At 60.9% G+C, this 20698-nt stretch overlaps 10 protein-coding genes and 1 non-coding gene across 12 annotated transcripts; 4 read left to right on the top strand and 7 right to left on the bottom strand.

Moving 5' to 3' along the window:
• Nucleotides 1-194: 194 nt before the first annotated feature.
• JDV02_002084 (uncharacterized protein) lies at nucleotides 195-1094 on the bottom strand. Of its 2 annotated transcripts, XM_047983071.1 has the most exons (2): nucleotides 614-1094; nucleotides 195-533 (listed from the first exon to the last, which is right to left on the bottom strand). In XM_047983071.1, exons 1-2 carry the CDS (start codon nucleotides 1034-1036, stop codon nucleotides 318-320), a joined length of 639 nt encoding a protein of 212 aa, XP_047839041.1. In that variant the 5' UTR covers nucleotides 1037-1094; the 3' UTR covers nucleotides 195-317. The 2 variants fall into 2 exon arrangements, with proteins under 2 accessions (XP_047839041.1, XP_047839040.1); XM_047983070.1 differs by having other exon boundaries at nucleotides 222-1094.
• Nucleotides 1095-2070: 976 nt separating this feature from the next.
• On the top strand, nucleotides 2071-3027 carry JDV02_002083 (uncharacterized protein; the record flags this gene model as incomplete). Its single annotated transcript, XM_047983069.1, has 1 exon — nucleotides 2071-3027. The coding sequence occupies one exon, from the start codon at nucleotides 2071-2073 to the stop codon at nucleotides 2800-2802; it is 732 nt and encodes a 243-aa protein (XP_047839039.1). The 3' UTR covers nucleotides 2803-3027.
• Nucleotides 2963-3745, bottom strand: JDV02_002082 (uncharacterized protein; the record flags this gene model as incomplete). Its single annotated transcript, XM_047983068.1, has 1 exon — nucleotides 2963-3745. The coding sequence occupies one exon, from the start codon at nucleotides 3743-3745 to the stop codon at nucleotides 2963-2965; it is 783 nt and encodes a 260-aa protein (XP_047839038.1).
• Nucleotides 3746-4063: 318 nt separating this feature from the next.
• JDV02_002081 (uncharacterized protein) lies at nucleotides 4064-6298 on the bottom strand (the record flags this gene model as incomplete). The annotated part of the gene is made up of 3 exons (XM_047983067.1): nucleotides 4064-5075; nucleotides 5136-5272; nucleotides 5348-6298. 3 exons carry the CDS (start codon nucleotides 6296-6298, stop codon nucleotides 4064-4066), a joined length of 2100 nt encoding a protein of 699 aa, XP_047839037.1.
• A 795-nt stretch (nucleotides 6299-7093) lies between these two features.
• On the bottom strand, nucleotides 7094-7174 carry JDV02_002080. Its single transcript has one exon. It is a non-coding gene; the product is annotated as a tRNA-Ser (tRNA).
• A 589-nt stretch (nucleotides 7175-7763) lies between these two features.
• Nucleotides 7764-9925, top strand: JDV02_002079 (uncharacterized protein). The gene has a single exon (XM_047983066.1). The coding sequence runs from the start codon at nucleotides 7880-7882 to the stop codon at nucleotides 9809-9811; it is 1932 nt and encodes a 643-aa protein (XP_047839036.1). The 5' UTR covers nucleotides 7764-7879; the 3' UTR covers nucleotides 9812-9925.
• JDV02_002078 (uncharacterized protein) lies at nucleotides 9812-11296 on the bottom strand. The gene has a single exon (XM_047983065.1). It carries the CDS (start codon nucleotides 10948-10950, stop codon nucleotides 9958-9960), a length of 993 nt encoding a protein of 330 aa, XP_047839035.1. The 5' UTR covers nucleotides 10951-11296; the 3' UTR covers nucleotides 9812-9957.
• A 221-nt stretch (nucleotides 11297-11517) lies between these two features.
• JDV02_002077 (uncharacterized protein) lies at nucleotides 11518-13744 on the top strand. Its single transcript, XM_047983064.1, has 2 exons — nucleotides 11518-12841; nucleotides 12907-13744. Exons 1-2 carry the CDS (start codon nucleotides 11744-11746, stop codon nucleotides 13114-13116), a joined length of 1308 nt encoding a protein of 435 aa, XP_047839034.1. The 5' UTR covers nucleotides 11518-11743; the 3' UTR covers nucleotides 13117-13744.
• On the bottom strand, nucleotides 11535-16325 carry JDV02_002076 (uncharacterized protein). The gene is made up of 7 exons (XM_047983063.1): nucleotides 15710-16325; nucleotides 15639-15653; nucleotides 15295-15438; nucleotides 14532-15112; nucleotides 13784-14468; nucleotides 13526-13721; nucleotides 11535-13458 (listed from the first exon to the last, which is right to left on the bottom strand). The coding sequence occupies exons 1-7, from the start codon at nucleotides 15744-15746 to the stop codon at nucleotides 13206-13208; spliced, it is 1911 nt and encodes a 636-aa protein (XP_047839033.1). The 5' UTR covers nucleotides 15747-16325; the 3' UTR covers nucleotides 11535-13205.
• A 424-nt stretch (nucleotides 16326-16749) lies between these two features.
• On the top strand, nucleotides 16750-18052 carry JDV02_002075 (uncharacterized protein). The gene has a single exon (XM_047983062.1). It carries the CDS (start codon nucleotides 17230-17232, stop codon nucleotides 17881-17883), a length of 654 nt encoding a protein of 217 aa, XP_047839032.1. The 5' UTR covers nucleotides 16750-17229; the 3' UTR covers nucleotides 17884-18052.
• Nucleotides 18053-18097: 45 nt separating this feature from the next.
• Nucleotides 18098-19869, bottom strand: JDV02_002074 (uncharacterized protein; the record flags this gene model as incomplete). Its single annotated transcript, XM_047983061.1, has 2 exons — nucleotides 18098-19536; nucleotides 19590-19869. 2 exons carry the CDS (start codon nucleotides 19867-19869, stop codon nucleotides 18098-18100), a joined length of 1719 nt encoding a protein of 572 aa, XP_047839031.1.
• Between the last annotated feature and the right edge of the window lie 829 nt (nucleotides 19870-20698).

Raw genomic sequence — 20698 nt, 5'->3', positions numbered from 1 at the left:
TGCGCACAGCTGACCTGAACCGACCTTGCCGACGCGCGAATAAGCCCCGGGATGGGCTGTTCGCTTCCTTCTGCAACGGCTGCTCGCCCTGTGGGAGGCATCATGGAGGGGGGTCCGCCGAAAGGAATCAAACATGCATGCCGTAGTTATGTGGTATCACCATCCAAGCCGCGGCAGGCCAAGGGATGCCAAGCGATTGATTGGCATCTACGTACGTACTCGGTTGTACAGCAGTCCGTTTGAACACGGCGAATCGAATACGAGCAACGGCGCCCCTGACTGAGCTTCAATAGTAGTGCTGGATTTGTACCACCGCATCAACGGCCCGAGAAGGGGTCGTTGGACGGGTCCGTGTTCCGTTCGTACTCCGAGTCCCAAGCCACGGCCGCCGCCGTCTCCTCGCCGAACTCGGCCGCCACGAACCCGTACATCATGTCGATACCCGCCGACACGCCCGACGACGTCCACACGTTGCCGTCCGAGACCCACCGCGCCTGTCGCACCCACTCGACTTTGCGGCCATTTGTCGTGACCTGTTTGTTGCCCATGTCAGTCCGTGTCGCTCGTCGTCTCCGGCGCCGAACAGACGGACGGACGCGCGAGGACGACTCACCCAGTCAAAGGACGCCTTGTTCGTGGTCGCCCGCCTGCCGTCGAGCACGCCCGCCCGTGCCGCCAGCGCGGCCCCGGTACACACGGTGAGTAGAAATCGCAGCCGCGGAAACCGATCCCGGATAAAGTCGATCTCGGGCTGCCTGGCCTCGGTGTCGCGTGTGCCCATGCCGCCCGGCACGAGCAGCACTTGGATGTCCTCTGGTGCATCTTGCAGCGTATGCGTCGCCACAATCTGCTGGCCGATGCTCTGCTTGGAACCCAGCCCGCGTGTGGGCACGGGGCCCCGACTCGCGGCGATCACGGAGAACTCGAACGGCCGACCGCGCGACAGCATGTTGAGCACATCAAGAGGGCCGAAGACGTCCAGGGCCTGGAAGCCCGGGAAAAGGAGGACGGCGAACTTGGTTGGCGGCGCCGACATTTTTGCGCGTCTGTATAGATTCTTTTTCGCGTCTCAGTCAGGCCCAGCATACTCGCCGTTAAGAGCATGAGGAAATGCGCCAAGGTTGGCGGAAGAGGCCCTATTTTGTGTTGAAACCGGCTCCCTCCTCCACATGAAATTTGTCAGCACACAACAGCCTCCGGCGACAATTGGCGATGTCCCTGGGATGCTTTACTCGATATTTCCATTCGGAGCTTACGACTAGCTGCACCAAGAATGCCAGACTCGGCACGTCAAGTGGCTCCTTGTCGCCCCTGGCCCGTGTTGGACGCTGACAGACAGCAGAGAAGCCCCGTTGGCTGCACTTCCGCTCACGTCGTCGGTGCATCATGACAGCCGAAGCCATTCGGCATCGAGATTTGGCGGGCCAAGAACCGATGCGACTCGGAAGTAAAAGGTAGGTCTCCCGCAGCCTCGGACAGGGGCCAACATGTCGTTGCCTTGATGCGGCGGGGCGGCGGAGGTAGTCGCCTCCGTCAATATTCCAACCACGTACTCTTTACAGAGGATAGCAAGCGCATGAGCGCAAGCTTTGACATGCATACACACACTATGGGCTCTGAGAAGAACTGCAAAGACTTGCGCTGTGCGTGTTCCATGCCCTTTAGTTCACTTGACACCTCGGTGGCGCCTGGCTGAACACCAGAATGACTCTTGATTGGGGGCTGCCAGAACGGCGGCTCTCGCATGCGTCGTATTTCGCAGCTGTGCGACTCCCGACGCTCGGGACGTCACCGGATCGTCAAGCTACGAGCCAGGCCGTCGCTCAAGTCCCTCATCTCAACTTGATCGCTTTCACACGACTTTCTATATTAAAAGATCGGTGCTGTTAGCCATTGGGAGCTACGGTGGCATTGCAGCTCCATCGCCCTTCTACTCAACGACTTGTGCCGGGACGAGCTCACTCACTGCGGCCCAAGCTCTGGAACGGATGAATCGAGACATCTCGTTCATATAATATCCTTCTGCCAACTCGCCAGTTCAATCCCTTCTGCGCAGTGCGCTCACTCACCATGGCTCGCACCTACAACATTGACAAATCGCTCTTCAAGCACCACTTCCGAATAGCTCCCACGGCCCAGCCGCCGGCGCCCCCTTCATCCCCTCTGGACAGCGGCCTCTACGCGCCCATCGCTGTCATCGCCAACTCCCGCACCATCCCCTTCATCGCCTTGCACGCCGGTCCCGACGCATCTCCGTCCACGCCCGTCATCGCCATGTCGCACCTCCCCGCCTTTAGCACACATTTCAAGCTGGGCCTGGTTCCCCAGCCGGTGACGTCCGCGGGAGGCGCCAAGAGCGACAGCAGCGCCGACACCGTCTGGGAGGAGCTGCACATGGACACGTCGAATGGCTCGAGACACAGCTGGTCTATGGTGTTGTTGCCCGACGATGGCGAGGGGGGCGGCGGCCAGGGAGACGGGCGCCGGGCACTTCACAGGAGGACGTTTGTCTGGAAACGGACTCATGCCGTTGCCGTCGACGGGATGCAGATTGCGCCTCTCAGCACGCGCAACTGGAAGCTTGTCGAGAAGCTCGACGCGGATGACGCTCTTGGCGGTGCAGACCGACGCGACTCGGCGGGAGAGGCTCACGAGGACAAGACAAACCCCGTGTTGGCCGTCTTCACGACCAGCACCAAGAGGGGGCGCTGTGGCGTGCTACAGATCAACGTCAACTACGGGGGGCAGTTTGATACCATTCTGCTGCTGGCACTATTGACACTGTACTGTTCCGGTCGTTGAATTGATCATCAGGGGTGTCTCCTGGAGGTTGGCTGCGGGGAAAGCTGGGGGAAACACGTGCGGTAGGATTTTTGATGCTACTTATGATACCCAAAGCAATGATAAAGCCGTTCTTTCCTCCCGTCTTTCACTCTGCCGAGCACAGGAGGCATATATCCTTTCAACCTGCCGCAGCCCCGGCAATGTCCGCGATTCTCGGCTTCGTCTTGTTGATGCAATAGTACCAATGAATGCGCTGGTACGTGAGCTTGGCCAGCGCCGTGACGACAATGTCATCGATCACGTCCGGCGGCGTGGACGCGGCGATCTTCAATGTCGCCAGGTGGCCGGCCCTGTACCGACGGTCACACGGCCTGCGGTACACCAGCGCCGCCATCATCTTCCCGCCGCACGCGTCCACGAGCCGCAGGTGCGGCGCGCACGACGCCTCGAGCCGCTTCCAGTGCCACGTCGCCAGCGGGCCCTGGACGGTGTGGCATATGGAGAAGGGCACCTCGCGGAACATGTGCAGGCGCATCTTGGAGCGTAGGTTGTACGTCGTGATGACGGAGCTGAGCGGCAGCGACCACGATACGCGGGCGAGAGGCACGAGCACCACCGCCGCTGGCGGCTCCTTGGCCTTGTCCCCCGCCGCCGCTGCCCCGGCCGCCGCCGCTGGTGGTGCTACTGCTGTTGCGCCGTCGCCATCGCCGTCGCTGTCGTTCTCGCAGATGGAGTGCACCGTGAGCTGCGGGCTGTTGATCAGGTCCTTGTCCCACTGCTCCTGGTAGAACCCGATGGAGTCGGATGAGTCTGTTACTCGGAAGCCCCCGTCGCCAAGGTGGATGTGTAGAATCAGGTGCGGTGCGTCGACGATGAATGAGAGCATTTTAGGGAGGGAGCGGTGGTAAGTAGCCAGTTGTTTAGGTGTGATATTCGGGCGTGGTGTGGTCTGGCCTCCCATAGGGGATGGAGGGAGGGCGAACCGGGCGTCGGCGGGGGATTGTCGCAGCGAGTGTGATAGATGCCGATGGGACTTTGAGGAGTAGTGGCGAGTAATGGCGAGGGAGAAAGAGCCTGACGACAGCTATTGGGAGGATTTAACAGAGGAGTGGATGATGATGGTGGTGAGCCTCCATGGTAGGATGCGGACCCGGCCATGTTGGGTTCAGGATTGTGCCTTCCAAGCCGACCCTTTGATGTCACCGGCCTAAGGATCGCTGCTGCCCCAATACCAATCCAATGTCGTCAAAGCCTATCGCTAGACCTCTCACGAGGGGGCCTAGAAAAAGTACAGGCCGCGAATGCCAGGCATGACCAGCCTCTCATCCCACGAGAACCGCTGCTGCCCCGAGCAGCCGCCCCCCTCCTGCTCCTGCTCCTCCCCTTCCACCTCTGTCGCCGTCGCCGCCGCCGCCGCCGCCGTCTTGCGCCAGATGAGTTGCAGCACCGACACCGCGTCCAGGGGGCTCAGGTCTCCGAGGTAATACACCAGCCTCCGCAGCGCGCCGCAGACAAAGTCGCGCTCCGCCCGCGATTCCGGGGGCCCGGCGGGGTCCATCTCCATGCCGGCGATGAAGAGCGGCCAGAAGGATAGCTTCCCGCACCAGTCCGTTGTTTTGGGCTTGCCACCGTCATCGTCCCAGAGCCGGTGCAGCGCGGCGAGGAGCATTTCGAGGGCAGACCTGTGCGCGGACTCGACGTCAAGGGCCATGTCGGAGGAGGAGGAGGGGGAGAAGGAGAAGGGCCGCCGGCGGTCCATGTACAGGGTGCGGATGCAGTAGAGTAGCGCGGCGTACTGGATGGCCTTTGTGAGTTCCGTGCACATGTCGACGACGGCGGCGACGGCATCGTCGAGTGCTGCTGTGTCTACTACGGCTAGGGACTCGCCGTCCTCGCCGTGGGGCTGCTGCTCCTCGTCGGGGCTATCCCGGGCGGTGTCGGAGGAGGATGGCGACGAGGCCAGTGACGTGCTCGGTGAGAGCAACGCGCGGACGTGTTCCCTGGTCCAGTCCGCTGCGTTGAAGGACGCGATGCTCGTCAAGATTTGCCCGGCCATGTGGTCGAGCTCGGCTTCGCGATGCTGCTGCTGCTGCCGCCCCCTCTTGTCTTGACTCAGCGCCCGGACGTGGTTGGTGCGGATGATGGCCTCCATGAGAGTGGCTGGGCAGGGAAAGTCGGAGTCCTTGCCGTCCTTGTAGATGGTGTGGAGGTGAGGTATGTACTCGGTCTGGCTGGTCGTGCGCTCGTCCATCAGCCACGAGGGCGTCATGATCGAGTTCATCACGTCGACACTACAGAATTAGCAACCAACACTAGATGAGACGCAAGCTCACGGGAAAGGTTCAACGCACAGCATAAAGTTGACCAGCCCCTCCCCGACGTAGACGTCACCCATGGTCGCCAGCCGGCTGAAGCCTCCCCGGTGCGCGATGATGGCCCGGGCTGCCTCCAGGTGCGCCGGCCAAGCGCCAAACGCCGATTGTTGTATCTAACCCCCCATGTCATGTCAGCAGCGAGCACGCATACACAAAAGCCAGGCAGTAGGGGGACAAGACGAACGCACCTCGACTCGCATGAGCGTTATGATGATGCCGAGCGCCAAGTCTCCATAGCGCGACTCCGTCTTACTGAGCTCGCGGTTGACCGCTCTCAGCGTCCGCTGATGATACTTGTATATGACGGGCACGGACGGGCCGTGTAGGCCACTCATGCGGTTTCTCTTGATCGGCACAAGAGCATCAGCATCGTTCCCTTGCGCTGCGGCGACGGGGGATGAGGCGATCTCGTGCGCCTTGGCCCGGATGAGCTGGTGCGTGAGCGACGTGGAGACGAGTATGTCCAGGACGACGTCGGGGATGTAGCGCCAGAACTCGAGCGGCGCGCGGAGCGGGTTGGCTGGCGTGTCGAGCAGCACCATGTCCGGGCAGACAAAGTCGTTGAAGTAGGCGAGGCAGTCGAGCGTGAGCTTGTGGTTCTTGTAGTCGACGGGCTCGAGCCCGGCGTGAGGTCCGGGGAAGCACGGCGGGCTCCTCACTTGAGGGCGTCGCCCGCCGTTGGGGCCGCTCACGGCTATCCATTGCTGCGACTGCCGTTTCTGCTGCTGCGGCTTCTGGTTCTGCAAGGGCCGAAGCTGTAGTAGTGCGTGCCGGTGGTGAGTGTCGTCGTCGTCGTCTGGGCTGGAGGACATCAACACGAGCCTAGGACGGCCTCGTCTCTTCTCGCGGCCTTGGATCTCCTGACCGCCACTATGATTCTCATTTCCCCTCAAGTTGGCTGCTTCATGCGCAGGCTTGAGTGACTTGGGTTGGACCCAGAGCAGCGCCTGGGGCCCGTAGCCCAGACATTCGACGCCCCTGGCGATGCATTTGCTGCAGGCGGGCTTGGCTCCGTCGCAGCGCAGCCTCTGACGGCGACACGTATGGCATGGGGGTGTCGTGGGCTTGGCGTTGCCCTTGGAGCTCGCCTTGGAGCTCTGTGGCGTTCGGGATGGAGGCTGTTGCGTCCTGGGCGGCATGGCTTACCAGGCCGGCCGGCAGGCTCCTGAGTCCTGATAGTCGTCCGGGAACCGAAGAATGACAACAGCGCTCACTGCTGGCGGCGGGACACTCTATCGTATGAGGCCGTCCCGGCGCCAGTTGCGAATGTTGGGCAGCGAGGACTAACAGACATCAACTCTCAGACTTGAATGACGGGGACGGGGGGGGTTTGATTTGAGTGAGGCCCTCGAGACCAGGATGACCGTGCTTCTGAATCCCACCGGGGTGCCTGTTCCGGCAATATCGGCCGGTAGTCGCTCGTATACGGCGTATTCCCGCTGAGTGTTAACTACCTAGCCCTATAGGCCTAGGTAGGTAGGGCCGCCGGACGTCACATGCAGTGGCGCAGATGCCGCTGGCGTGAACTTCTTAGGTATCCGCTGGTGCACTTGCGCTGGCGGATGGCACCTCAGGGGCCTGCTCAGCCACATTGACCCGGCGATGGGATGCACGACGAGAGAACCAGTAGTCAAGAGTGGCAGTCTTTCCCATGACAATTACAAATTCCGCGAAAATAGTCGTCGTGGTGAAAGTTGACCCGTGGGAGAAGTGCAAAACATACATGCGACCGCGCCCTCCAGCCAGAGTGTTTATGCTATGCCACGCATCCTGCACTGACAGGTAGCGCCACAACAAGTGGGAAACAGTCAAACAATAGAGACTGCAAACTCGTCGAAAAGTTGCAGCGCCGCGGGGTGTGCAAAAGAAAAAAAGAGGAAAGTACGAAGTAGACCAATGCCCAACTCAGGTAAAGGGACAGCAAAAAAAGAAACCGACAGAGACAGGATTCGAACCTGTGAGGCCGAAGCCATATGATTTCTAGTCATACCCATTAACCACTCTGGCACTCTGCCTTGGTTGTTTCAAGTCGCCGGATGATTGGCCTGTTGTGATGGAGGGCCGGCGATAATGGCTTCATGAAGGTATCGCGGCGGAGCTGTGGGTTGGTGGCGGCGCTCGTCGTGGGGCGGGGCAGGGTTAGGCACGATGCGCCAAGTTCTGGCGCCTCCAGCAGACAGGCGGGCAGGTGCCTTAGTCGGTAGGTAGGTAGGTTGCCAATGCGTCCAGTGGATGCTGCAGGTGGATACATCAGTAGTGCCTGGTAAGGTAGATTAGTTGTCGGCAGGTAGTTTTAAAGGGATGTGCCTGATGTGCGCTGGAAGCGCCAACTCGTGCGTGGCAAGTGGACGGAGTGAGTTTTTGAACCTGCTGCTGCCCAGGCAACCTTAGTAACTATCGTAATGTGTGTCAGAGCATCCTGTACTGTCAAAGTCTCCAGGTCTAAGTGACAAGCTCAACTTCCTCCTGTCCATATTGTCATAGATTTCCAGCGACTGCAGGGCCTGCACGGGCCTGCTGAGTCAGTGGGGCCTCGAGCCTGTCGGGGGGGCTGGGCAGGACCTGGCCCCGCCCGTCCATGACCACTGGTGCTGCTGCTCCATCACCCACGCCAGATGCCGCCAACGTGGGGTGCCCACTGATTTTCATCAGCTGCGCGTCTCCCCTTCACCACGCGCGTTTGCGCCGACAACAAGCCCAGGCCATCGACACGCAGCACCATGCCTCGGCCGCCCAGGCGCCCCGTGGCCCCGAGCGACACCGAATCTCACAGCGGGAGCGAAGACGACGAGTCTGGCCCCGAAAACAAGTCTCATCCCTTGATCGACGACGAAGCGCTCAGCGAGAGTGACGACGACGAGTCGGGTTCGGAAAGCGAGTCCAATCCTTTGATTGACGACGAGGCACTCGACTCGAGCGACGATGATGAGGTTAGCAGCAGCAGCAGCGGTGATGACGAACCAGAGCGAGGCACTCGCCCGTCAAGCTTTACCCGCTTCATGGACCTCCCGCCTGAGCTGAGGACACAGGTCTGGCGTCAGTTCTGCCCTGATCTCGACGGACGGCCGCGCGTGCTGCAGTTCGAGATGGGACCGGGCGGCGACCGCAAGAACGAGAGACACCTCTTGCGCGACGCCTGGGACCTCGATACTCCGCGCGGAATATGGACCGTCAAGGAGTGGATCACTCTCGCCGAGCAGACGGAGAGTTTACGCCGCCTCATGGCTGTTCATCAAGAATCGCGCAGCCTCGGGCTCAAGGCCTTTCCCGACACCCTCACCATGGACTCGGGCACCGCTGACTTTGACGCCCGCGTCGCCTTCAATCCCCGCAAGGACATCGTCGCCGTGGACCACTTCCGCCGCGAGTCTTACGGATCGGGAGAAAAGACCCTGATGCCTGGTTTCGGCGACATTGTCGTCAACATGGCTGTCCCCCGCTGGAACGATTACCTGGACAGGGGGGCCGTGCAGCAGGTCAAGTGGACGTTCGACCACATGCCCAACATCCAGCGCCTCTACATATCTGCAGACGACGAACAGTTCAAGCACGATCGGCACGTGCGATGGTGTGCCTCCGACTACGTGCACAGATACCGCGTCGAAACGCATGAGAAGGAACCCGGCTTCGGCGAGGACTTGGTCTCCCTCTTCTGTTGGCCCGACGTGGACAATCACCCAGACTTTGCTAAATATCAGCTGCCGGCGCGACACATGCGCTCACGGCCAAAGCAAATAGGCAGAATAGTCGAAGAACGCGGGGTCGAGGTCCTGCCCATGGTGATTTTCGAGTTTGACGACGCCATCCGACGCTTCGAGCAACTTTTCAGCACAAAGGACCTGCCCTACGATGCGACTCCCAGTGCCAGCGATGACTCAGATGACGAAGAAGACGACGAGGATACCGACTCGGAAGACATTGACGAGTATGAGAGCGAGGGCATCGATGACGAGCCCATTGAAGAGTTTGACGAGTCCGGGGAAGGCGAATCATCCGTAGACGAAGACAGCGACGCCGCGGGCGCACGATTTTCGAGCCCCGAGGGAAGCATCGGCGATGCACCGGCAATGGAGCGCCTGTCCCGACGTGCTGTTGTTCTCGACTCGGATGATGAGGACGAGCCTAAGCAAGGACTCCCAAATCGGCAACGAAAGCGCAAGATTGCGACTGACTCGGACGACGAAGACGACGCTGTAGCGGATGGACCACAAGCAAAGCGTGCGCGGACCGGCAGTGCTCCGGCCGCCGACCCCGACATGGATTCGGACGACGCGCCGCCCACGAAACGGGGCGGAGCCAGAGCACATGTCGTTGCCGAGTCTGACTCCGAAACGGACGATGGCGCCGGGGCCAAACTGGAACCGAACGGCGTAACGGAGTCATCGGATGAAGACACGGACGGCTCATCCCAAGAGGGAGACCAGGAGGACGAGGAGCCCAGGCGCCTGACGCTGGCTGAGCGACTGCAACGACACCGAGAGGCGCACCCAATCCCCGTGTCCGACAGTGAGCCCGACTCTAGTAACGAAGAGCAGGACGAAGACGACGAGGAAGAGGACGAAGACGACGAGGACGAGAGTGGCCTCATCAACGACATGGCCAGCGAGTCGGACGGCGAAGGGGACGAGGACGGCGAATCCGAGGGATGGTAGCTTGTAAGATGATTTCGGAGTCTTTGGTGCATTCATGTTTGACATAGAGACGGCATTATTTTTCTTATACCCCGGCGCATATATGCCGATGCAATCACAAGAAGCAGCAACACGTGTAAGAACTTCGTACCAAGCCCGTGTACTCGTCATGACAGCGTCTTCCCCTCCGCCAGCAGCCGCACGTACTCGTCAATCTTGCGCCGGCGCGTCTCCTCGCGCTTGACCGTCGCGATGCGCCACAGGAAGGGATACCTCTTGGACCTGCCCAGCGCTTCCCACCTCCTCCACGCCACGCCGCCGCCACCATCATCCCCATCTCCATCCCCATCCCCATCCCCCCGGTACGCACGCAGCGCGTCCTCAAAGTCGCGCGGCGTCTCCATGGCCGCGGGCCCCGCGTACGCGCGCTCCCAGCGGCCGTCGGCGCGCGCGGCCTCGACCTCGGCCCAGCCGGCGGGCTGCATGCGATCGAGGGCAGTGAGGGCAGCGACGCGGTCGACGTTGCGGCGGGACCAGAGGGAGCGGGGGCGGCGCGGGGTGAAGCGCTGGAGGAAGAAGTGCGCATTGCCATTGGCGTCGTCGGATGAGGAGGTGGTGGTGGTAGAGGAGGTGATGGTGGTAGAGAAGCTGGAGGCGGTAGAGGTGGAGGGTGCGGGAAGAAAGCGGCGGCGTTGGCCGTCGATCCAGCCGTGGCAGAGGGCGACGTCGACGGCGTCGAGGTAGGATACGGAGGGGACGGGGGAGGACTTTTTGGCGATGCGGAGGAGGATGCCGGAGGGGGTGGAGGAGCCGTGGAGGGAGAGCCAGGCGGTGAAGGAGGCGGCGTCGGGGAAGGATATGATTTCGGGGGTGGTGGATGATGATGATGGTGATGATGAAGCCGTTGTCGATGAGGGTTCCGTCGCCGGTGTTGTTGTGGAGGAAGTTGAGGGTGTAGCTGACGATGATGAAGAAGTCGAGGCCGAGGCTCGTGCGGTCCTGGGCTTGTTCTTCTTCTTCGTCGCCTTGGCCTGGGTTATGACGCCGCTCGTGGTGGTCGATGCCGGTACTGGTGCCTCTTCTGTCTCACGCTCACGCTCACGCTCAGGTAGTTTGGCCGTCGCGGCCTTGTCCGAGAGGCGGGTGCTGCGTCTCGGCATGTTGGCGATGCTACTACTACTGCTATTTCTGTTGCGGTAGAGGCGCGGCCGTGCCAAAACGCCGCCGCGGACCGTGGCGACGCGTGCACCGAGAGACACGAGTAGGATTCTGGATGTTGCGGCCCCAGGGCGCGCGGCAGCAGCGTGAGAGAGGGTCAAGGGAATGGATGAGGGGAGATGTTAAATTACAAAAGACCCAAGGGATATAGAGTACAGGTAAGAGGAGAATCAGATGGCCTGATGATGGCTGTGCAAAAGCGAGCTGAGAACAAACCCACGAGGTGCGAGAGTGCAGATTCACGGTCATCGTGAAACGCCAGGTACTATTCTAATACTAAGATGATGGTGGTGGTGGTGGTGGTGGTGGTTCATTAGCGCCGACGGCTCTGCCTCAATTGGGACAAACTCTCATCTGCCGTGGCTCCCCAGCTACCCTGCGGTGATGCCGTGCGGTGCGGTGTATTGCGTGAGCAACGCCTCTTGACGGACATGCGCCGGCTCTAGCAAGCGAGAAATGCAGTTCACGAGAACAAGGGGACAGGTCAATTCGCTTTGCAAAACCCGACGCTTCGGTTACAGGTGTGGTGCGGCCATGGTGTTCGAGTCTTGGTGGCACAGATTGCTCCGTCTTGAGTTTAGCCAACTCATCGACGTCATACTAGTCGTACATACAAAAACCACCAACAACAGGCTGGAGCTGCGCTCGGCCAACTCGCACCTATCTATCCCCAGCCATTGACTCTCACGGCCATGCCCACACGCCGTCGGTTTCCCTCCTAGACGGCCCCTCAACATGGGCTCCTCTACAGGTCGTCATCGCGCGCGCAATGGCGGCGTCGACGTCGGCAGCGGCAAGCCCTCGCACGCGCGCCTCGCCCTCGGCAGCTTCCGCTCGCCGTGGTTCCTCATCCCCCAGGGCACGGGCAGCGTCGCCCTCGTCCTGCACCAGCTCGACTACCGCTTCCGCGGGCTCGACGCCATCTCCGTCGTCTTCTGGGTCGCCGCCGTCGCCCTCCTCGCCGCCACCTCGGCCTTGTTCCTGTGCCGCCTCGCCCTCGCGCGGCCGTCGCCCTGGGCCGCCCTCCGCGCCGTCGCCTCCGACACCTCCGAGGCCGCGTGCCTCGCCAGCATCAGCGTCGCCTTCATGTCCGTCGTCCAGATGCTGGCCCTCGTCGTCGTGCCCGGGCCCTGGGGCGGCCGCCCCTGGGCGCTCGTCGTCTACGTCCTTTGGTGGCTCAACTGTGCCATGGCCGTGGCCGCCTGTCTCCTGATCCCCTTGCTCTTTGTTCATTCGATACACGCAGAGGGAGGCTTCATCAACTGCCTGACGCCGAGCACCCAGCTGCCGCTCATCGCCGCCCTCACCTCGGCCGCCGGCGCCGGCACCCTCTGCTCCGCGACAGCTTCCGGGCCCTTCCTCACACCAGCCGAGAAGGTGCCCATGATCGTCGTTGCGTATCTCGAGGTCGGCCTCGGGCTGCCCTTGGCCATTCTCCTCGACATTCTCTTCGTCGCCCGTGTCCTGTCGCCCTGGGAGACCGAGACGGGCGCCGAACCCCTCGTTGGCGCCCAGGTATTCTCCGAGATGGTCTCGTGTGGCCCCTGGGGCCAGTCGAGCTTTGCTCTCCAGGCGCTCGGCGCCGCGCTGCTGTCGCTCAACGGCAAGCTGGGAGCCGCCGAGCCGGGGCAGACGGAGAGGGTGCTCCTGACTGACGACGCCATGCGGCCACTCGGCTACGCGAGCATGCTCGTCGGCCTCACGCTCTGGGGCCAGGGCACCTTTTGGTGGTTGTTTGCCGTGGTGAGCATCGGGCGCTCCTTTGTCAACCACTTCCGCAGCAAACCGCCCATGCAATTTGCCGTGACCGTGTGGGCCATTGTCTTTCCCTGGGTAGATTTGCCTCGTCCCATTTTTGCCGAGTGATGGATTCCAATGCGCTGACTGGCTCAACGTAGGGAGTATACACAAACGCCGCCGTGCAGCTTGGGAAGCTGCTCGACTCGCCAGCATTTCGCGTCTGGTCCACCGTGCTGGCAATTGTGCTTGTCATTATATGGTTGGGCTGCGCAGCATTTACGCTCAAGGGGGTCTTTCTCGGCACTCTTTTGGGGCACCAGAGGGTATGGAAGCGGCCTAGCATCGACGACGTGAACGGGGCTGGCTGAATGCCTGGCTCTACTTTTCCCGATGCCATGGAAGAAAGGTGTCATGGCAGACATCGGCTGCCAAGACCTCCGAGACCTGTGATCCGGCTTCACTGAAACATTTCGAGCAGCCGCTGCACCGGCCAGGCGTGGGTGTCGCGATACCGTTCCACGACGCCGCGGATGGCGTGTCTCTCGTACTGGTCCGTGAAGAAGTCGGCGTAGGTGCCGATGCCCAGCGCCGCCTGCACCAGTGCCGGGGGTGACGCCGGATTGCAAAGTGCGATGCCGCAGAGCTCGAGGAGGAGGAGCCGAACCTCGTTTTCCACCATGCGCCAGCTCGCCCGCGATGCCGACTGCGCTCTGTGTCCTCGCGGTCAGTTTGAGCCCTCGACGGCCAACTCGCTGCTAAAGGTGGTGCGGTGCGTACTTGAGGTAGGGGTTCTCAGCCACCAGGACCGACTTGGCTATGAGCCCGAGCTGCACGCTCGTCACCTCGATGTTGCTCCCGTACCAAATGGTGGGGAAAATTTCTCCCTTGGTCTTGTCCGCCGACTTCTGATAGAGGGGCTGGAACGCGGGAAGGATGTCGTGCTCGAGCAGCTCCTGTTGCTTCATCAATCGCACTGCTTGCTTCGTCAGCTACGAGCCCTTTTTCACACAAAAAGGAGAACAGGCGAGGACACACTCCACTCGTGATTCGAGCCGTCGCCCCAGTGCCACTTGGCGCACTGGACGAGGTGCATCACCACCTTGTTGGCGCGCGACGCGCTGTGCCAAAACTCGGCCGGCAGCATGAGCTGCGGCGCCTCGCGGCGCGTGAAGGAGTTGAAGATCTCCTGCCGCAGCGCCATCCAGTACGCGGCCTGCATGACGCTGCGCTGGCGAAAGGCATCGCGTGTCGGCAGGCTGCGCAGCACGGCGTCGATGATGGCCAAGAAGTTGACGGACCGCGGCCGCGGCTGGCGCTGCTGGTCGCGTACGCCGTCGTCGCTGTCACCGTTTCTGTTGCCGCCGCGCCCGGAGTTGCCGGCGTGGTCGTCGTCCTCGTGGTCAATCTCCTCGAGCTGGCGGAGGATGACGGCCGTAGCGATGATGCTGTCGCAGTAGTCGGCGTCGGTGGCGCGTGCGTCGTCGAACTGCCGTAACGCGGGGATGCAGCGCAGCATGTACTCGACGGCGGCGTGCTCGTCGAGGTGCGGCAAGGCCTGCCCATGGTAGAGGATGGAGCCACGCGGACCCGTCTTGTACTGCGGCAGGCGGCTGAGGTGCCGCGCCGCGACGGCGAAGATGGCGTCGAGGAGGTGCGGGTGCTGGCGCGCGAGGACGGGCACGACGAGCTGGAAGTGACGGTCCTCATCGCAGAGATCGAACTTGTCCAAGCCGTCAGCAGACTTTATTCCTGGGTATATAGATGACGGAAGACATGGACTCACCCAGTGGGATATCTCCTCGATAAAGTAGCGCAATAGACACGCCTCCTGCACGTTCTGCAGCGGAAACGGCCTTTGCGAATCAGTGTGCGGCCGCGAGACGGGCACGGCCGACACGGCCGGGATTCCCGGGGACTCTGGAGGGTACAATGACGGCGGGGACGCGGGGTGGACCGCGGTCGTCGTCCTGTCCTGCAGGCGCGGCGAGAAGTGGCTCGCTGACGAGGTGAGGTACGAGATGGACGGGATCGTAGGCGGCACACCCGGCGTGTAGTCGGGCCCCGAGTCGGCGTGGAAGCTCTCCGCGTGCGTCAGGCCGGGAAGCACCCTGCTGGAGGCGCTCTCGTACGTCGGGAGCCCGTAGTCAGCGTCCGTGGGCGAGCGAGAGTGAGGTGGCGACGACGGGACGCCTGGCGAGCCATGGCTCGAGCGTGCGTCCGTATATGCGCCGTGGCCCCCCGCGTCGGTCATCTGCGACGGCGAGGTCAGCGACGCCGTGCGCGGCGGCCTCGTGTCGTCCGGACTGCCGCATGCGCCGTCGGGGCCTCCTCGTTCGGCAGCGCCGCCCCGGGGGTGGAATCGGACTGATACGGATGTTGTGCCGCGTTAGTATACTACTCTTAGGACATTCTGCTCCAAGCAGCTATAGTGTTACAGGGAGGCTCCATCCATCTCTTTCTAGAAAGGATATCCCGGGACGAGGAGGGAAGAGAAGCGGCAGGCCGGGAACGCACGCGAGACGAGGAAAAGGGGGCATGAAACATACAGTGCCGGGCCGCGCTGTTGACCCATTTCTGGTCTTTGGAGAAGCTCGCGACGGAGCCGTGCTTGAAGACGGTCTGCTTGGTTGGCCGGGTGCATGGCAGCTGCTTGGACTGGCAGCGGCGACAGCGCGGGCGGTCCTCGTCACCTGCAGAGCCACAGTTCCGTATCGTTAGTCAGATCTCATGAATCTTGTCTCTGTCTCTCTCTCAACCCTGTGAGGGTTCTGCCTTGCTGAGTGTTCACGCAGCATTAAACAGGGGGGCGGCGCGGATGTTGCGCAAAGCGGTCCTCGGCATGACGAAGGAAAGGGGCGAGAGCGCTAGCCAAACCGCTACGATGACTTACATTTTACGTGTTTCTCTTCTCAGCAGGTCAGCACTTCAGTACGGCATGGATGGCAAAAGGGGATGCAGTACCTTTGCACTGGAGGCACGGCTGCTTGACCGCCGGCATTTGGGCCAGCGGGCAGCCCCTCAGTGGGCCTCGCCGCCGTAGGGGAGGGAGAGTAGAGAGGGAACGAGGAGACACGGAAGGGGTCTTTGACGCAAAAGCTGAGTGGCGGGCGGGTTCAAAGGATAGCCGGGGGAGTGATGGCGAGGAGCCGTGAGGGCAAACGTCGCCGCACGCTGTTGGTGAGGATCTTCGATGTCTCGGTGAAGTGGGCGAGAGGAAGGAGAGACGTGATGAGAATGGCGATGCTCGGCGGCTCTAGCCCAAAGGGAGAGCTGTTGGGTCGCACACAAGGCGATGCCGTCAATGGAGGGATGGCCGGACGGGTGGGATATGTCGTAGATGAAGAAATGCCTTGATGCTTTCCCGGCGATAGTATTATACGCGTGCGCGCGCGGTCCTGGTCTCGATGAATGGTTTTCCCTCCCGTCTGTTCGTGGTGCTGGTCTCGCGAGATGCGCGCGGAGTATGTTGTTGGAAGGAGTGACGACGGGCGAGATCTGCTGGGGCGCCGCTGTGGAAGCCAGATATCTGCAGCAGGCTGTGTGGCTGGCGCCGTCCGGGGGGCCGCGTGGGGGGAGGGGCCTCCACTGCCTTTACAACGCTATGCCTCCCCGACGTCCTGTGGCCACCGCCGCCGGTCAGCCCTGTTCTGGCCTGCCCGGCATCGGGCTGGAGGAACATCTCAGACTTCTATGATACCCCGCAATTTCGATGCCATCTTTCTCTCCGTTTCGTGCCTGCAGACGCCCGTGGAAGGAGGAGGGCGGCCTGGGGAAACTTTGTTTGCCCAGGGCCCGCCGCCGTCGCCGTTACAGCCACTATAGTACCTAGTATCCACTATCTTCTTCGGGCGTTGGAGGGAACGACGCTGAAGGTTCCCCGCCGGCGTTTGAGGCTTTGGTCGCGTTGCAACGTTGGAGGCTCTCCTTTGCTGCTTAAAAAGTAGGTACTTCAGTTCGCGATTTTCGAGAGAAAGAAAACTCTTTAGTCTTGTTGGCGCCCACCGGGAGCTGCTACTAATGAAGCACAGCTCGCTTGTGAAAGCGACGGGCCGGGCACGAGATCAGTACAAATCAAGGCGAAAACCGACAGCCCGCAAAAGCCGGCCCAATAAGCGGATGCCAATTAGCACTCAACAGGGACCCCGCTGATCCCCCAGCTTTTGACGAGGGGGGCGTGAAATTGATTGGACTGCAGTGAAGCGCCTTGTTGTCGCTGACAAGGCGTGAGGACTCACACGGCTTGCCAGCTCCCGTATTCACGGATGAGGCCCAACGACGATACGATTTACGCGTGGGTGGCTTGGCTGGGGCGTCGTCGTGGCATGCGGAGTATATGATGGAGTGGTCACGCAGTTCAGTGCTTGAGAGGCATAGGGATAGGCTTCCACATTGACACCGGACACCAGATTTGACACAAGTTCAGAACCAGCAACGACGCGAACAAACAACAAAGATCCCGCCCCATTGATCCATGACAGTCGATGGCAACAATGGCTGAACAGCAGCAGCAGCAACCACAGCAACAACAGCAACCCACCAGAACACCGCTCAAGGGCTCCTGCCACTGCGGCGCAACGCAATACATCCTCTTCCTCACCCTCCCGCACCCTCACTCAGGCGGCGAGCCCAGCCCCCGGTCCGACCAGCGCTTCTACCGCTGCAACTGCACCGTCTGCCACAAGGCGGGCTTCTTCCACATCCGCCCCGCCTCGCCCGCCGACGACTTTCTCCTCCTCGCGCCCGACGACCCCTTCGCCGCGCTGGGCGACTACCTCTGCGCCGACAGGCGGCTGCACTTCTTCTACTGCAAGACCTGTGCGATGCGCTGCTTCATCTTCATGGGCGATGCCGAGACCGTGGAGGTGGATCTGGGGGGGCTGGGCGTGCCGTCCGGACACGGCAAGGGCGGCGGCGGCGGCGGCGGCAAGACGAGGGTGTGGAGGGCGAAGAGGGAGGGAGGGCATCCCGAGTTTGGAAACTACTTGAGCGTCAATGGGCACTCTGTCGATGCAGGGCAGGCGTTTGACATGCGGGCGCTGACGGACAGCAAGGTCGTGCAGTACTACGACTGCTTGGAGGACGAAAACCCGGGACCGAGGCGGTTCGATTATCCTCATGCTGGGGGCTGCTATTAGCCAGATCACCGCCAGATCACCACCACAACTTTCATGATGAATGGCACCCAAGTGAAGTGACGGCATCCCGAAACTTCTCTGTCACGAGTTCAAGCACCAGTAGCACACGAAAGATCAAGATCAGGGGATCAATCCAGGCGCAACATGCCCATCGTCTCTTCAACGCGACATCTAGATCCCGCGAGCTGCTTCATAGCCCACAAGTCGCAACAATTCATGGGATGCAGCTGGGGCCTATGGGTCGTTCGTATGAGTCCCACAACAAAAACTCCTTTCTGCCGACGAAGGGGATCTTGGCGCTCGCGAGGAGCTTGTTCCGCCAGCTGAGACGGGTGCGGATTCCTGTGCACGTATCCGTGCCGTTGGACCCACGATTCACCTCGCCGCCTTCCAACTCGGCCCACTTGGCGGACTGGGCGGTGAAGTTCACAGACGGCTCGTGGGTTATCCATGCCGTCCCGTAGTCCACGCTGTGTATCAGAATCCTACACGACACCCGCAGCGGGAGGCTCAGTTTCGCCTCCGCAATGAGGGTGTCGTTGGACTCGATGATGGGCTTCGGCTGCGGGTACCAGCCTCCGACGTTGTTTCTAGACGGCTCCACGAGATCATACACGACGTGTGCGTCCTGCACATCCATCTCGGCCCCGGCGAGGAGCCTGCCCTCGGAGAGGGAGTTAGTCGTGATGTTGGCGTTGACGGCAACGTCCATGCCCGGCACGACGGAGAAGCCACCAAACGACGTCGCGTCAAAGGTGCGATTGTACAGCTGCTTGGTGAAGTTGTGGCTCGACTGGGCGTGCGCGTCGATGCCAATCTTGAGCGCGAAGCGCGCGTCGAGATGCAGGTACACCTGGCCCTCCGTCATGCCGGTGAATGGCGTCCACTTGACCTTGCCGCTGAGCGTGGCGTTTCCCGAGGCGCCGCAGCCGACGCAGTATATGTCCGCGGACTGATTCGGCTTTGAACCCATGGACACTGACGAGAGGAGTATGCCGGCACCCCACGGAGACAGTACAGAGTACTTCTCGGGGGACTCGGGGAACTTGAAGGGAAGGTTCCTGTTGAAGTCGTGGTTGATGGCCAGACTGGTCCAAACGCTCTTGGCGCCCTTTTTGAACGGCTTGATGATATAGTCGTCGATCCAGGTCCAGAACCTGCCGCGGCCAGTCGGTTCCTCGTTTTCGCGCTTGGAATAGGCCCCCGGGTAAATGTGCTCCATGAGCACGTCGTTGGCGGGCTCGCCGCCTTTGCCAGGACTCTCCAAGGATCTCCTCGCCGGGCTTGATCCGGGATCCCACCACCCCCAGTGCGACTCGCCAGAAGCAATGAGGTCATTTGGGTGGTGCGCTTTGCATGAGACGATGATTGTCATGTCCTGCGGCCTCACGTCGAGGCTCGACGCCTTGAAATAACATCTCTCACCGGATTTATGCGCTTCGCAGCCGTCGATGTAGACGACCAGGATCAGTCCTCTGTCCTTGGGATGCCATGTATCTGTCGCATGATTGAAGGCCTCCTTGTTGGTGAATGTGAGCTTGAGGCCCTCGTTCTTGTCGTAGACGGCCTTGATATGATCGCTGTGATCGAGATTGACGGACGGCGACACAAAGTTGTAAGTGATGACGCCGAATGGGCCCTTCTCAGACGGGTCTGCTAGCATTAGCATACCATGGCGTTTTAGTCGGTTGCTTTGATTTCCTTACCGCCGGCGCCGTAGTACAGGTACGATCTCTCGCGGGGGGAGAGGGGGATCACGTTTTTGACCTCCTTGGTGTCTTCCGTCCAGTGGACGTTGGGGGCCAGAGTCACAGCCGAGCTGGCGCTATGAAACGTCGCCGTTTGGGTTCCAGAAAATCCGAATTTGTTCGTCCTTGTCGGGATAGCAGTGGATGCGGGAGACGAGGTGTTTTCGGTGCCGCCGGTGGGGAGAGCCGCGACGCGTACAGCAGCCACCAGGCAGATGGCCAGGAACACGCCCCTCATCCTGTCCCGGGGTAATGGCCGAGGAATTGAGAAGTGTGCTGCTAATTCGGTCGATACGTGTGAGAGATACCGGATGAGCTCGGAGTGCGATGGTCAGGCCGCGACCTTTGGGATCGGACTTTCTGACAGCACACGCCGACATGGGACGGCTACTGCAATGTTATATCAATGAGCGCGTAGCCTACGATGAGCATCTCGTCTTGGACAACGGATAACCGACAACCGAGCGGGACCCGTAATTACGATGTTGACTCGATATTGCGTCTAGAACATGTTGCGAGTGCTACCTGCTGCACCCGTACCGAGCGTAACTTGAACGATAACCTCGGGTGAGATCCTATGTCTTCGCTTCTAGTAGACTGTCCGTGCATTCGGTAGTTAACAACCAGATTAGAGTCATGTTTGCGTGATAACGGCGAGATTAGAAGCGAACGATGGCACTTGCCCTCCACTATAGACTCCACGAGGGACACAACATAAAGGGATGGTGCCACAGTTTCATTAGACCACTGCAACATCCTCTCCACTGTCCACGTTCAGTGCTACCTACAGCAGCTCCATTGCTATACTGGCGGTACAAACGATTAATTGAGAGGCCATTGCTCTGACCAGAGGCTCATCGCAAGCCGAGCGGTCAGCCGAGCCCTGAGCCAAAACTGAACGACGACCCTTCCTCCGTTGTACTCGCAGTAATCGGTCCTTTTGTGTCATGGCTTCCACCACCTGCCTGCATATGTTAGTCGATGGTTCGTGGTAACATCACTGGCGGTCATAGCAAGATAAGTATGTGTAGCCCCGGTGGTTCATGAGGTAAGGGATTGATCTCTCC

The sequence above is a fragment of the Purpureocillium takamizusanense genome, chromosome 2 (assembly GCF_022605165.1).
Source record: "Purpureocillium takamizusanense chromosome 2, complete sequence".
Classification (NCBI taxonomy): Eukaryota; Fungi; Ascomycota; class Sordariomycetes; order Hypocreales; family Ophiocordycipitaceae; genus Purpureocillium; species Purpureocillium takamizusanense.
The sequence above is the reverse complement of the archived record's forward strand: the minus strand, read 5'-3'. Positions and strand labels throughout refer to the sequence as shown.

Coding starts and splice junctions, on each gene's coding strand:
- JDV02_002084 (XM_047983071.1), bottom strand. CDS start 1,036: ATGTCGGCGCCGCCAACCAAGTTCGCCGTCCTCCTTTTCCCGGGCTTC. Junction 534..613: donor ACAAGGCGTCCTTTGACTGG/GTGAGTCGTCCT, acceptor GGCAACAAACAG/GTCACGACAAATGGCCGCAA.
- JDV02_002079 (XM_047983066.1), top strand. CDS start 7,880: ATGCCTCGGCCGCCCAGGCGCCCCGTGGCCCCGAGCGACACCGAATCT.
- JDV02_002078 (XM_047983065.1), bottom strand. CDS start 10,950: ATGCCGAGACGCAGCACCCGCCTCTCGGACAAGGCCGCGACGGCCAAA.
- JDV02_002077 (XM_047983064.1), top strand. CDS start 11,744: ATGGGCTCCTCTACAGGTCGTCATCGCGCGCGCAATGGCGGCGTCGAC. Junction 12,842..12,906: donor GGGCCATTGTCTTTCCCTGG/GTAGATTTGCCT, acceptor GGCTCAACGTAG/GGAGTATACACAAACGCCGC.
- JDV02_002075 (XM_047983062.1), top strand. CDS start 17,230: ATGGCAACAATGGCTGAACAGCAGCAGCAGCAACCACAGCAACAACAG.
- JDV02_002076 (XM_047983063.1), bottom strand. CDS start 15,746: ATGCCGGCGGTCAAGCAGCCGTGCCTCCAGTGCAAAG. Junction 15,113..15,294: donor CAACAGCGCGGCCCGGCACT/GTATGTTTCATG, acceptor CATCCGTATCAG/TCCGATTCCACCCCCGGGGC. Junction 13,459..13,525: donor GCTGAGAACCCCTACCTCAA/GTACGCACCGCA, acceptor GCGAGGACACAG/AGCGCAGTCGGCATCGCGGG.